The sequence below is a fragment of the Leptonychotes weddellii genome, chromosome 4 (assembly GCF_054177405.1).
Source record: "Leptonychotes weddellii isolate Sample4059 chromosome 4, ASM5417740v2, whole genome shotgun sequence".
Lineage (NCBI taxonomy): Eukaryota > Metazoa > Chordata > Mammalia > Carnivora > Phocidae > Leptonychotes > Leptonychotes weddellii.
In genome coordinates this window covers 38790173-38806204 of record NC_138372.1, presented here as the reverse complement: position 1 = coordinate 38806204, position 16032 = coordinate 38790173, and the positions used below count along the sequence as shown (strand labels likewise).

General features: G+C 37.8%; 1 protein-coding gene across 2 annotated transcripts in view; it reads right to left on the bottom strand.

Moving 5' to 3' along the window:
• The window catches only part of SCP2 (sterol carrier protein 2), a 76883-nt gene that overhangs the window by 49527 nt on the left and 11324 nt on the right, over positions 1 to 16032 (bottom strand). For both annotated transcript variants that reach the window (XM_081816957.1, XM_081816956.1), the window contains exons 3-6: positions 13927 to 14013; positions 12429 to 12579; positions 11090 to 11237; positions 844 to 951 (exon numbers count right to left, since the gene is read on the bottom strand). In XM_081816957.1, coding sequence (XP_081673083.1) covers positions 844 to 951; positions 11090 to 11237; positions 12429 to 12579; positions 13927 to 14013 — 494 coding nt within the window. The remainder of the gene's footprint in view (positions 1 to 843; positions 952 to 11089; positions 11238 to 12428; positions 12580 to 13926; positions 14014 to 16032) is intronic.

Here is a 16032-nt window from a genome sequence, read left to right as displayed (position 1 = left end):
TTTTTTTATTAATTAATATATAAGACAATATGAAAAAAATACAAAGCTCACCTATCTTCATAACAATAAATCCCAGATTTTAGTGCTAAGTTATTTTATAAACTTCTTTGTACAATTTCATTTTACAATTAAGGAAACTAAAAGTTAAAAGTGATTAATTGACTAATTAATCAAAACAGTCAATGGCCAGTCAGCAGTAGAGCCACAGTAAAATTCTTCTTTTTTTTTTTAAAGATTTTATTTATTTATCTGACAGAGAGAGACACAGTGAGAGAAGGAACACAAGCAGGGGGAGCAACAAGGAGAAGTAGGCTTCCCGCTGAGCAAAGAGCCCGATGCAGGACTCGATCCCAGGACCCTGGGACCACGACCTGAGCCGAAGGCAGACGCTTAATGACTGAGCCACCCAGGCGTCCCTAAAATTCTTATTTCATAACTTTTAGTCCAGCTCTCTCAAGAGAAAAAAAATTTCCATGTAACATCAACGACATACACAACTATATACAAATAATGTGCTCATTTCAAATTATTCTTATCCAGCAGGTCTAGCAAGATCTCTATTTGGAAACATTTTAAGTTAAACTGTATACTTATTTGAAAATAATAAAACTTTAAAAATATACATACTGTTGAATTTAGAGTTTCAACTAATTCAAATTCTCATCAGTTATTACTGAAGTGCACTACACTTAAAGGAAAATTAAAAATACTATGACTAAACAATCACTTAAAGCACTGGCTACCAGGTTCAGAGAATACAATCTTTCATTCAAATCAATGGCTAAACCATTCATATTTATGTCAAAAATGATAAAAAATTAGGAAATCTGTGTGTAGTATTACCTGTAGCTCCCAGTGGATGTCCCTTTGAAATCAATCCGCCACTAGGATTTATGACCCACTTTCCTCCATAAGTATTATCTCCTCTATCAACCAGTCTTCCACCTTGTCCTAAAGAAGGAAAAATAATATTCATGAAGGTTAAAAATAACATTGGACCAGGGGCGCCTGGGTGGCTCAGTTAAGCATCTGACACTTTTTTTTTTTTTTTAATTTCAGAGAGAGAATGAGAGAGAGAGCACATGAGAGGGGGGAGGGTCAGAGGGAGAAGCAGATTCCCTGCTGAGCAGAGAGCCTGATGTGGGACTCGATCCCGGGACTCCAGGATCATGACCTGAGCCGAAGGCTTAACCAACTGTGCCACCCAGGTGCCCCAAGTGTCTGACTCTTGATCTCAGCTCAGGTCTTGATCTCAGGGTTGTGAGTTCAAGCCCCACATTGGGCTCCACACTAGGCATGGAGCCTACTTAAAAAAAAAAACCACAAGGGACCAAATGAAATGTTTTGTTTTGTTTTTTAATTTCAATATAGCCAAGATTTTCTTATAGCAAACATTTCTTAACAGCTCAAACATTAAATTGATATAAGCACTTCTAAAAGTTACATAATAGGGGTGCCTGGGTGGCTCAGTGGGTTAAGCGGCTGACTCTTGATTTCAGCTCATGTCATGATCTCAGGGTTGTGAGATGGAGCCGGCATCAGGCTCCACACTGGGCATGGAACCTGCTTAAGATTCTCTCTCTCCCTCTTCCCCAGCCCCTTCCCCCTTGCTCATGCTCTCTCTCTGAAAAAGAAAAAAGTTACACAAAAAATATTGAGTAATAAAGGTTTATATTTTCAGAAAGTTTCATGCATGAAACAGAGCTCTTATTAGTTCCTAAGAATTCTCTGGCTTCCAAAATTGCTATAACTATAACAGAGATTCAGATACCTAAAGAATGAAACTGGATACAATACTATAACTAAATAATTATATCAGCTTTAAAAATCCACAATATTGCCCAATATATTCATTTCCATTTATTAAAAAGATTTTATTTATTTACTTGAGAGAGAAAGAGCACAGGGGGGAGGGGCAGAGAGGCAGAGGGAGAAGCAGACTCCCCATTGAGCAGGGAGCCCTATGGATATAGGGCGGGGGGGTGGGAGGGCACCTCATTCCCAGGACCCTGGGATCATGACCTGAGCCAAAGGCAGATGCTTAACCACCTGAACCACCCAGGTGCCCCCATTTCCATTTTCAATTGCACTGTTATATGTTATATAAACATTCTTAGTAAATGGAGGGTGCAGGGGGTGGGGTAAGGGCAGGGGACATGAAATGAAGGGAAGTGGCTGAAAATATTGTTAAACCATAAATGTAAGCTTAAAAGAAAATGAAAATTACATGCTTGGTGATTTCAACATTCCTATCAATTCTCTGGTGATTCTTCCAGGTGGTTAAGAAGTAAATTAAAATGCATGCATTATATAAAATATTCTTCTACACATATAATGAAGTGGAATCTCCAAAGAAGGATGATAAAGGTGGTTGTGGTGCTGTTAGAGGTGGCTAATAACTTTAAAGTACTCACTCTGTGTCAGGCCTTGTTCTAATTATTTTCCATATATTTACATAATTTAATTCTTAACCCTGAGAAGTAGGTAGTATCATTCTCATTTTATAGCTAAGTAACCAGCCCAAGGCAACAGCAGGGGATTGATCTAGGATTAATTATCAGATAGCCTGGCTCCATAGCCTGTGTTCTTAACCAAATATTTTATTGCCTTTAAAAACCAAAGAGTTGGGGCGTCTGGGTGGCTCAGTCGTTGAGCGTCTGCCTTCGGCTCAGGTCTGGATCCCAGGGTCCTGGGATCGAGCCCCGCGTCGGGCTCCCTGCTCTGCGGGAGGCCTGCTTCTCCCTCTCCCACTCCACCTGCTTGTGTTCCCTCTCTCACTGTGTCTCTCTCTGTCAAATAAATAAAATCTTTTAAAAAACAAAACAAACAAAAACAAAGAGTTTCTCCATTGGTAAACTGAAGCACACTAATCACAGAATTTTTTGACTAATACTTTTTTTTAAAGATTTTATTTTTTTTAATCTTTTATTTTTTTAAGATTTTATTTATTTGATAGAGAGAGACACAGAGGGAGAGGAAACACAAGCAAGGGGAGTGGGAGAGGGAGAAGCAGGCTTCCCACTGAGCAGGGAGCCCTATGCAGGGCTCGATTCCAGGACCCTGGGATCACGACCTGAGCCGAAGGCAGATACTTAATGACTGAGCCACCCAGGTGCCCCTAAGATTCTATTTTTAAGTAACCTCTACACCCTACGTAGGGCTCGAACTCACAACCCCAAGATCAAGAGTCACATGCTCCTCTGACTGAGCCTGGTGTCCCTACGACTAACACTTCTTTTAAATCTAGGTTGTAGATTAAAAACCATCTATTGCAGCATTCTTTGATTTTTTGGTGTGTTTCTGACATAGAACCTGATACAAGGCTCTGGTCATAACAGGTATTCTACCTGCCATCACAGCTTTTAAAACTCCTAAATATTGTTACTGTACCAAGTAATAGCAGACTGAACACAAATCAACCCCAGGAAATCAATAATTCACTGCATGTTTTTTTCCATAATATATACAATCCTATTAAATATCAGAAGATTCCACTGGGAAGTTGTCTTGAGCTCATCAACTAAAAGTGATCCAGAGATAAAAGTACTATAATGACCACTCTTATGTACCACAGATAAGAAAATAAATAGAAAGCAATTATTATGCCTATTCTGTGTCAAAAACTCTGCTCTCATGGAATTTACTTCATTGTCAGAAGAGGTGTGAGGAAGAGACAGACAATATGTAAATAAAATATACAGTAGAGTGGTGGTAAGTGCTACAGGGGGGAAAAAGGCAGGAAAGGGGGTAGAGGAAGTGTTGGGACAAAAAAGACAGAGTTGGGCGCCTGGGTGGCTCAGTTGTTAAGTGTCTGCCTTTGGCTCAGGTCATGATTCCAGGGTCCTGGGATCAAGCCCCACATCGGGCTCCCTGCTCCACGGGAAGCCTGCTTCTCCCTCTCCCACTACCCCTGTTTGTGTTCCCTCTCTCGCTGTGTCTCTGTCAAATAAATAAATAAAATCTTAAAAAAAAAAAAAAAAGACAGAGGTAAGGAGTTCACATTTTAAACCAAGTGACTGGAGAAGGCTTCCACTGAGAAGGTGACAATTGGTCAAAGACCTAAAGGGAATAAAGAAGCAAATCCTATGGGTATTTGAAGAAAGGCCCTGAGCTAGGAGTAAACCTAGAGTGTTTGAACAAGGAGGCCAATGTAGCTGCCACAAAGTAAAAGAGTCAAAGATGTAGATGAAGAAAGCTGGGATGCTGTGAAGAGAATCCCTACCCCTCTGCCCCACATGCAACTGAAACATTCTATAGTGGTTTGCCATTAGGGTATTCATTCAGATAATGTTTTCCTACTAGGAATTACAAACTTTAAATACTTTTTAAACCTTAAAAATATTTAAAAACATATTAAAAGGGTGTGTTAGTCCCTACATTTTTCTTTACTAAAAAAAAAAAAAAAAAAAGAGCCAGAGATGTAGAAGTCAGAGAGATGGGAAAGGGGACTAAAGAGGACAGATCACATTTGGCTTTTATTTCTGAATGAGATGAACAGAGGAATGACACTGATCTGCTGTATGCTTTTTTTTTTTCTTTAAGATTTTATTTATCTATTTGACAGAGAGAGTTAGCGAGAGAGGGAACACAAGCAGGGGGAGTGGGAGAGGGAGAAGCAGGCTTCCCGCTGAGCAGAGAGCCTGATGCGGGGCTCGATCCCAGGACCCTGGGATCATGACCTGAGCCGAAGGCAGACACTTAACCATCTGAGCCACCCAGCCGCCCCTGCTGTATGCTTTTAACAGGATCATTAAAGATTCATTGTAGAGAATAGACTGTAAGGAGACCTGGTAGGAGCAGACCAGTTATGAGACTACTATAACAATGTAAATGAGAAATAATGGTGGTCTGGACTAGGCTGTTAGTGATAAAGAGTGGTAAGATACAGTTATATTCTGGATATATTTAGAAGGTAGAGTCAATAGCCAATAGGACTTAGAGATGGATTCAATGAGAGCCGCCAGAGAAAGAGGAACTGGAGCAACTGTAGGATGGGGAAGACTGAGGAAGGAAGAAGTTTGGGTCACATCAGAAATTCAATTTGGACTTAGGTCTGAGATACTCATAAGATATCCAAAAACCTCTGAAAATTAGGCAGCTGGACATATGAGTCTAGAGATCAGGGAAGTGGTTTAAGATTGGGATATAATTTTACAAATCATCATTATATGTCAAAATGTATACATATTTAAAACCTTGAAATTGGGTTCCAGTTCTGCTAAGGCAGCATATATTCACTATAGCCTGTGTCTCCTACTGTTTACAACTGAAAACACTGGATAAATACAAAAAACAACTACCTGAAGACTCTGAAAAGTAAACAAAAGCAGGGGAATCATGGAGGGAGTTAAAACGTGGAGAAGCCGCTACACAAGGATGAGTTTCAAGTTTTCTCTTTTTAGGCTCTCTTAACAGCTTTGCTCCAAGGGTAAGCAGAGTCCTGGAGCAGACTGGCAGCAGGGCAGCACAGGTAGCTAAAAGTCTAACAAAAACCCCATCTTTCTGGGCACCTGGGTGGCTCAGTTGGTTAAGCGACTGCCTTCGGCTCAGGTCATGATCCTGGAGTCCCTGGATCGAGTCCCGCATGGGGCTCCCTGCTCAGCGGGGAGTCTGCTTCTCCCTCTGACCCTCCCCCCTCTCATGTGCTCTCTCTCTCATTCTCTCTCTCAAATAAATAAATAAAATCTTTAAAAACAAAACAAAACAAAACAAAACAAAAAAAACCCATCTTTCTAACCAGAGAGACTAGGAAAAGAAATCCATACAGGTCAGAGTGTAAGAGTAAGCTCACAGTGGAAAGAGCCAGAGAAGAGGATCCCTTATTTCTGTGTATGGACTTACAAATCTCAGGCTCACTCTTCAGCTAAGTATGAATAGGACAGACCCAAAGCCGCACAGCAAAGGCTTGGAGAACTGAACAGAGACTTTAACCGCGACCCACAGAAGGCAAGACAGAAAGTGTCTGAACACAACTGGGTTGACTGCTTGCTAAAACAAAAACATGAACATTCTCTAGAAGATCTATACAATGTAACAATCACCTGTCCCCAATACAATCCAAAATTAATACAGAAAAGAACCAGGAAAAGGAAAGTGTGACCAGCTCTCAAGGGAAAAAATAATCAACAGATGCAAAACCCGAGAAGCCCCAGATCATAGACTTATCAGACGAAGACAAAAATAACCATTTGGACTATGAGGTAAGGAAAACACAGTAAAAATGAATAAAAAGATATGAGTTCTCAGCAAAGAAATGGAACCTATGAAATGAGCCAAATGTAAATCTTAGAATTGAAAATGCAATATTTAAAATAAAAAACTCACTACAGATGGGTTCAAGAAGAAGTTTCAAGAAGAAGGCAGAAGAAGGCAGACGCTTAACAACTGAGCCATCCAGGCGCCTCATGAAAAAATTATTAATAAAATACTTTACATTCTATTTTTCATATTAAGTCTTCAAAATCCAATGTGTACTTCACACAACACATCTCAATTTGGACTAGCCACATTTCAAGGATTCAATGGTCACATCTAGTTAATAGCTACTGTATTAGACAGCATAGGTTTAAACACTCCAGTTAAAAGGCAGAAATTGACAAAGGATAAAAAACAATACACTTTGCCTATAAAAGATACACCTTATACAAACAGATAAATAACATAAATAGTTGAGAGCAAAAGAGTAGAAAAGAATATATCATGCAAATAGTAAGTGGAAGAATACTGGAGTGGCTATTTTATTTATTTATTTTTTGAGAGAGAGAGTGGGTGGGGGAGGGTAGAGGAAAAGGGAGAGAGAATCTTAAGCAGGCTCCACGCTCAGTGCAGAGCCTGAGATCATGACCTGAGTTGAAATCAAGAGTTGGACTTCAACTGACTAAGCCACCCCGGTGCCTCTGGAGTGGCTATTTTAGTCAGATAAAAGAGACTTCTAAACAAAGAATATAACCAGACATAAAGTAAGATATTTCATAATGAAAAAATGAAGACATACAACTATAAATGCACTTGTGCTTTATAACAAAGCCTCAAAATAAATGAAGCAAAAATTGACAGAACTAAAGGGGAAAGAGACAATTCAACAATTAATAGAAGAGATTTTAATACTCCTCCCAGTAACTGATAGAGCAAAACAAATAAATCACTAGAGACATAGATCTGAAAATCCTATCAATCATCTCAATTTAATTGACATGTTTAGAACACTACATCTAATAACTGCAGAATCTGCATTATTTTCCAAGTGCATATTTATAGATAAATTCACCAATAATATATACCATATGCTGAGCCATTAGATAAAATTCAATAAATCTGAAAGGATCAAAATCAAAGTGTATTCTCTGACCACAGCAGAATTAAATTAGAGAGCAATAACAGTAAGATACCCAGGAAAATTCCAAATACCTGGATATTAAATAGCACACTTCTTCTTCTTTTTTTTTTTTAAATGCATTTGATTTTTATTTATTTGTCAGAGAGAGAGAGCATAAGCAGGGGGAGCAGCAGAGGGAGAGAGAGAAGCAGGCTCCTCACTGAGCAAGGAGCCCGATGTGGGACTCGATCCCAGCACCCTGGGATCATGACCTGAGCCAAAGGCAGACGCTTAACGACTGAGCCACCCAGGCGTCCCTAAATAGCACACTTCTAAATAATTTACAGGTCAAAGACAAAATTATAAGAACATTAAAAATGTTTTGAACTGGGGATGCCTGGGTGGCTCAGTTGGTTAAGCATCTGCCTTGGGCTGAGTCATAATTCCAGGGTCCTGGGATCGAGTTTCATGATGGGCTCCTTGCTCAGCGGGGAGCCTGCTTCTCCCTCTGCCTGCCGCTCCCCCTGCTTGTGCTCTCTCTTTCTCTGATAAATAAAATCTTTAAAAAGTATATTTTGGGGCACCTGGGTGGCTCAGATGGTTAAGTGTCTGCCTTCGGCTCAGGTTATGATCCCAGGGTCCTGGGATCGAGTCCCACATCGGGCTCCCTGCTCCTTGGGAGCCTGCTTCTCCCTCTGCCTCTCTCTCTCTGTCTCTCATGAATAAATAAATAAAATCTTTAAAAAAAAAAAGTATATTTTGAGCTGAATAATGATGAAATATATTAAATTTTATAGAAGGTAGCTAAAATACTACTTAGAGGAAAGCATACAGCTTTAAATACTTATATGAGAAAAGGAGAAAGATCTAAAATAAATGACCTAAGGTTCTCCTGTAAGAAACTTAAAAGAAGAAAACCAAAGTAAACCCAAAGTAAGTTAAAGGAAGGAAAAAAAAGAGCAGAAATCAATGAAATGGAAAAATAGACAATAAAGAAAATTAACAAAGCCAAAGCTGAATCTTGTTAAAGCTCAACAAAACTGACAAATATCTAGCTAGACAGATCAAGAAAAAAAAGGAAAAAGAACACCAATCACCAATACAAGGAATAAAAAAGAAGTTATCACCATAGACCCTATAGACATTAAAATAATAAAAGAATACTTTGCGCAAATTTCGCCAATAAATTTGACAACAATGAAATGGGTAAATTTCTTTAAAAATATAACTTACAAAAATTGATAGACCCTGGAAGAAACAGAAAATCTGAATAGGCCCATCTCTATTAGCCAATTTTCACTTATCAAAAACTTTCCCAAAAAGAAACCTGAAAAGCACTTGATTATACTGGTAAATTCTATGAAACAGTCAAGGAAGAACTAACACTAATCTTACACAAACTTTTTCAGAAAATACAGAATGAATGGTCACTGCTCAATTTGTTTTCTGAGACCAGCATAACTTTAATACCAAAACCAGGGAAAGAAGAAAACTACAGACTTTCTCTGTCTGACTTATTTTATTTAGCATAATACCCTCTACATCTATCCATGTTGTCACAAATGGCAAGATCTCATTCTTTTTTTATGGCTGAGTAATATTCCATTGTGTTTATATACACAGAAACCCCCTCCCCCCACACACACCCCCACGCACACGCGCACACGTGCGCACACACACACACACACACACCCTGCATCTTTATCCAGTCATCTATTGATGGACACAGGTTGCTCCCATATTGTGGCTGTAGTAACTAACACTGCAATAAACATGGGGTGCAAATATCTTTTCAAATTAGTGTTTTTGCTTTCTTTGGATAAACATCTAGTAGTGGAATTACTGAATTGTATGATATTTCTATTTTTTAATTTTTTGAGGAACTTCCATACTGTCTCCACAGTGATTGTACCAATTTACATTCCTATCAAAAGTGCATGAGTGTTCCCTTTTCTCTACATCCTTGCCAACACTTATTTTTTATCTTTTTGATATTTGCTATTTTGACTAATTGTGATTTTAATTTGCATTTCCCTGATGATTACTGATGTTCAGCATCTTTTTATGTATCTGTTGGCCATCTGCATGTTTTCTTTGGAAAAATGTTTATTCAGGTCCTCTGCTCATTTTTCGATTGGATTATTTGGGGGTTTTGATGTTGAGTTGTATAAGTTCTTTATATATTTTGGATATTTAACCCCTTATCAGATATATCATTTGCAAATATATTCTCCCATCCAGAAGTTGCCATTTTGTTTTGTTGATGGTTCCCTTTGCTTAATTGTGGTATAGTCTCAATAGTTTATTGTTGCTTTTGTTTCTCTTCCCTGAGGAGACATATCCATAAAAATATTGCTAAGGCTAATGTGTCCAAGAGATTACTGCCTTTGTTTTCTTTTAAAAGATTTATGGTTTCAGGTCTCAACTTTAGGTCTTTAATCCATTTTGAGTTTATTTCTGTGTATGGTATAAGACAGTGGTTCAGTTTTCCCAGCACTACTTATCTAAGAAACTGTCTCTTCCCATTATATAGGCTTGCCTCCTTTGTTGTAGATTAATTGACCATACAAGTGTGAGTTTATTTCTGGGCTCTCCTGTTCAGTGATCTATATGCCTATTTTTCTGCCAATACCATACTGCTTTGATTACTATAACTTTGTAGTATATCTTGAAATCTGAGACTGTGATACCTCCAGCTTTGTTCTTCTTTCTCAAGACTGTTTTGGCTATTTGGAGTCTTTTGTGGTTCTATACAAATTTTAGGAATATCTGTTCTAGTTCTGTGAAAAACACTAGTGGTATTTTGATAAGGATTGCATTGGATCTATAGATTTCTTCAGGTAGTATGAATATTTTGACAATATTAATTCTTCCAATCCATGAGCATGGTATATCTCTTCAGTTGTTTGTGTCATCTTCAATTTCTTTCATCTATGTCTTACAGTTTTCAGAGTATAAAACACTTTCATCTCCTTGGTTAAATTTATTCCTAGGTATTTTATTCTTTTTGGTATAATTTAAATGGAATTGTTTCCTTAATTTCTATTTCTGCTACTTCATTATGAGGGTATAGAAATGCAACAGATTTCTGTATATTAATTTTGTATCCTGCAACTTTCCTGAATTCATTTATCAGTTCTAATAGTTTTTCTTTAGTGGGATCTTTAGAGTATTCTATATATAGTATCATGTCACTTGCAAATAGTGACAATTTCACTTCTTCCTTACCAATCTGGATGTCTTTTATTTCTTTTTCTTATCTGATTGCTGCAGGACACACAATACTCTTTTCAGTGGCTGAGATGTTTAAAACTGTTGGTGAGGATGTGAAGCAACTAAAACTCTCATACACTACTGATATTAATGAAAAATAATACAACCACTTTGGAAATGAAAAGAAAAAAAATCCTCCAGATCTCAACAACCAGTTTTTCCATTTTCCTTTCTGCAAGTATTTATTCAAACACAATATGAAATATTTGGAATTACCTATGTAATTTTTATCCTTTTTTTTTTTACTTAATGGTTCATAATAAGTACCCCTGATTTACATAATACAAATTATTTGTATAATCTGTTATCTCAGTGTTGGTATTGTCCAAGACTACCTGTTCTAAAAAGTCTAGTATCAAGATAGCTTACATTCACTTTGCACAGTACGGCAGAGCCAACATGGAGGTAAAAGCAATTAGTGAATTCTTCTTTTTAATGGCAAAAATGAAATTTCCTCAGTGAAATTTACTAAGTTAATCTGCATCTCACCAAAGATATTACCTTCTGGACAGAGTCCCAGGGCTTCATAAGTAAGGAGTTCATTGACAGAAAAGCAATCATGAAGTTCTATAACATCAATATCATTTGGTCTCAGGCCAGATTTCTCATAGCACTTTCTGGCAGCTTCTTTACTCATATCAAAGCCAACCTAAAACCAAAACCACATATAAATAAATTAAGGGCATCAAAACTGGGACTTTTATATAAGATTCATAAGAGATTAATATGTATAACCTTTAATAGCTGAAAATTGAATGCACATATTGAAATCTCAATTGATTCTATATTACACAGAAAGTCAAAATAAAAGAATACTCAGAATGGAGAATGTACATATTGAATTCTGTACTATAAAGAACAGAATTTTAAATAAGATATATAAAAAGGACTTATAATTCCTCGGGCCATATCTTGTGCAGTTATAAAAACTCTTATCAAACCACAATATGTTGTTGTGGTAAATAGGTTGGAAGAGATAGATCAATAGATCATTATGACTCAGATACACTAAAAACTATGAGGAATTTCTACATGAAAATAAACAATCTTCATTTAAAAAATCATATAGGATACGATTTTTCCAAATCCTTGATCTTAACACCCCTTTGCCCTCAGATAATAACAAGTCAACTTTTCTCCAAGGAATAAAATTGTGGTGTAAATGTACTGTACTCAGAAAACCTGAGACATTCTATCTCAGCCACATCCCAGCTTTGTGATCTTGGGCAAGTTACAGAGACATTTTCAAATTCAAAGCATTGTTGCAATATCATTTTGTAAACTCTAATTACCTTTTGATTATTATATATGTGCATATATATGCACCTTTGCATTTCTTTAATATGTATGTGTGCATCTTCAAATATTCAACTAACTCTGTCTGAATTCTCATTTTTTTAACTTCCTCCATATTTACTCAATCTTTAATCAGCATTTTTAAAGTGCTAAGGGTCAAGAAAGTTCCCTGAAAATATCCTTGTTTTTCCCTCAGCTGTGTAAGAAAGGAGCTCTGGGCATATCCAGTCAACTCAAAAAGAAAAAAGCCCACCAAAATAGCACGTTTAGTTAGTTAAAAATGCATGCATGGCTCTATCACAAGAAGCATATGTTCTCATCAGTTTTTTTCCCTTAACAGATTCTTAAGGATGGGTTATAATACTAAGTTTTCTGGACTGATTTTTTTTTCAAGTAAATAACTTCTAGAGCGAATGACAACATGATGTCACCTTAAAATTTTTAAACAGAAATCCCTCAATTGATAAATAAAATAGAATCTCAGACATACCCTATATGTTGGCTAATTGAACTTAATTTAAAAAAAAAAGCATCTCAGACATACCATTTTAATAATGCTTTTGTCTTCAAATGAGCTTGGCAAATCAGTTACCATCTCTTGTGCCAAAATTTCCACAGCTTTGGATTCCAGGCCATACTTCCGTACAAATATTTCACTAGCCAAAATTGCCGCTGCAGCACCATCTGAAGTGGGACTAAGAGGAGGTAAAAACAATTATTTACACCCAGTCTACCTCTATCCTAGGATTATAGACTAGGAGTTCTTTCTATGTGGAAAGAAAAACTGAGGATGTTTGCTAGTCATTGCACTGTCTTCATTGTGAAATCTACAGTTAAAAATTATACATGCTTCCCACTTGAGGACTGAACCTCTATCAGAACTTAAATACTATCAGTCACTGCTTGGTCTTTAAGAGTCTCTCCCAAAAAGTTCTCATTGCAAAGAACCCTGGATTAGCCTCTGCCGATGCATAAGACAGCTCAGAGTCACTTCTGAGGAGTCCACAGGTTATTTTTATCCTAGTACAATAAAAATTCCACTATAGGCCTAATTAGCTCCAACTTTGCTGTTTCCCAAATAACCAGTCATGGAATCCTTTTGAAAACTGGGAAAAGATGGGATACAGATACCAGAAAGTCCAAACCAGAAAGTGGTTTAGTTAAGACTTTGGTGATCTCCTCAAAATAGCTCTTTTCCTTATAGCAAGCTGTAAAGGAAAGTGGCAGACACAAAAAGCCTTCTCTGAGTTCAGCTGGATTTATAAATGGGCAGACCTTCATATTGCAACAGATAAAAGCTGACTCCGTTTGTTCACTTGCATGCTAGCCAGTATCTTCCAGGAGACAGATATTGTTGAGCAATTTTCAAGATGCAACTATTACCATTATTAGAGCTATTTTCTCTTGTTTTTCATTTTTCTTGTTTCACATTTACTCTTAGTTACTATAATTGAGTAACATTTCCTAAGGTAGAAGCATACAGCAGAGAAAACAAAACGCTTAAGGGAGAAACTCTGGACTCCACTGGCCTCCTAAGCCACATTTACATGAATAAAATACAATTTTTAAAAAGTAGGTAGAACTCATGAAAGAAGGAAATAAAATACAGGATTTTCCAAGAGAAAAGACAGTCTGTCTCTAGATATGAATAAGAAGTACAGGTCCTCCCTCCAGAGTGAGGACACATTAGTAGGAGTGCTGCAGAAGCAGATACAGATACAGATTTACCCAGACACAAAGCCTAAGGTTTACCTAAGGCGGGGGGAGGGAGCAATTATTTTTCTCTATTAAATATTAAAATGTGGGGGCACCTTGGTGGCTCAGTCAGTTGAGCATCCGACTCTTGGTTTCAGCTCAGGTCATGATTTCATGGGTCGTGGGATCCAGCCCCACACTGGGCTCCGCACTCAGCAGGGAGCCTGCTTTAAGATTCTCTCTCGCTGCAATCTCCCTCCCCGCTACACTCTCTCTCAAATAAATAAATAAATCTTTTTTAAAAATAAATAAATGAATAAATAAATATTAAAATGTGGTTTTCTTACCAACATTGTAAGACAGTCAAATAATCAAAAACTTCTCGAGATGTCATCACTTCGTCTAAACTGTATTCCTGTTGGAACTGGGAATGCCTAAGTACAAAATAAGTAGTTATAGAATAGGAGGTAGCAATAACAATTTTGTTGAAAATATTCTGATCCAAAAGTCAGAGAATAATATGTAAATATTGTTTTTACAACCAAAAGACAGGCTTTTATGAAGTTTCAACCTTTAATATAAGTTGTTTGAATTGAAGTTTTTAAAAATCTAATCTCCAAAATACCATATGCTGTATAATAAAAAATTTGTCTAATCTTTGTCCTGGGTTCCTAGCATAGAGCTTCTAAAACCCTTGCAATTTTCTGAGTTATAGGAGTGTCTGTTATGCTAATAGGGTGACTCATAGTGGGCCCCTTGTTAACTGCGGAGGGGAAGAGGGAAGGCAAGGGGCTGGTCACCCAGAAACACCAACCATGTGAATACAGGATTAGGACTCTTGAGTCACTTTGACTGCTGAGGAGAAGGGAGGGGGCTGGAGATTGAGTTCAGTCATGTGGCCAATGATTTAATCAAGTATGCCTGCATAATAAAGCCCCAATTAAAAACTCTGGACACTGAAGCTTGCTGGAGCTTCCTGGTTGGTGAGTACCTTCATATATCAGGAGATTGATGTGTCCCGACTCCATGGGAAGAGGGTACAGAAACTCAGCTTTAGGAATTCTCTCAGACATTACCATATGTGCCTCTTTATTTGGCTGTTCCTGAGTTGTATTCTTTATAATAATACTGTAATCATAAGTATAACACTTTCCTGAGTTCTGTGAGTAACTCTAGTGAATTATCAAACGTGAGTGATCATGGAAACCCCTGAATTTAGTCAGTTGGTCAGAAGTACAGGTGGCCTGGGGACCCTACTTGTGGCTGCCATCTTAAGTGAGGGCAGTCTTGTGAAGGACTAAGTCCTTAATTCAGGGGGTCTGCATCAACTCGAGTGGTTAGTGACAGAATTGAATTGCAGTACACCTAGTAGGTGTCAGATCAGTTGGGGGTTAAAATAGGATACCATTTTTTCCCCCCTGGAGAATTATTAAATACTAGTTCCTTACAAGCAAAACAAGGGTGCCTGGGTGGCTCAGTCGGTTAAGCGTCTGCCTTCAGCTCAGGTCATTATCCTAGGGTCCTGGGATTGAGCCCCATGTCAGGCTCCTGCTTAGCAGGGAGTCTGCCTCTCCCTCTCCCTCTGCCCCTCCATCCCTCTCATGCTCTATCTCTCCCTCTCAAATAAATAAATAAAATATTTTTAAAAATAAAAAAATAAAAATAAAATCAGATGGTTTCAGAAACTGCTCTGGCACAAATAGCAGAAACAGCAGACACCACAAAGGAGATTCTAAAAGCAAATTTCAACTGGTATGGAAATTAATAAGCAATTCAAATGTTTAGAAATAAAGCCCATGTAACTTAGATCTGTATACTAGTACCTGTACCTCTGCTTCTAAAGTTAACTTTGACCATCACCAACTTCCAAAAACACCTAATTTGTGCCAGATCCTGTGCTAGGCTCATGGGACGTGGGTATGTCCCATGGGTCCTTACCCTCAAGGAATTCAGTCTGAATCTGTGCCAAACAAATATAATATGATAAATATGACGACAGAGATGGTATACAGGGGGGCACCTGGGTGGCTCAGTCAGTTAAGCATGTGACTCTTGGTTTTGGCTCAGGTCATGATCTCAAGGTCGTGGGATCAAGCCCTGCATTGGGCTCTGAGCTCAGCAAGGAGTCTGCTAAAGTTTCTCCCTCTCCCTCCACCCCTCCCTGTACTTGTTTTCTCTCTCTCTCTAATAAGTAAATAAATCTTAAAAAAAAAAAAAAGATGTTAAGAGAAGTAATGACATTTGGGTTGGGGATTGATGGGTAAGTAGATATTCACCAAGCAAAAGAAAGGCAAAAGGATATTCCACGGAGAGCTAACAGGCTAAGTAAAAACACAAAAGTGAGTATTATATACTATACTTGGGGGGAAAAAAGTAATCTGGTGAGGCTAGAGATTGGGAATAGCCAGAAAGTGGCAGGAAATAAGACTGGCAAAGTAGAGTGGGCCAAATTA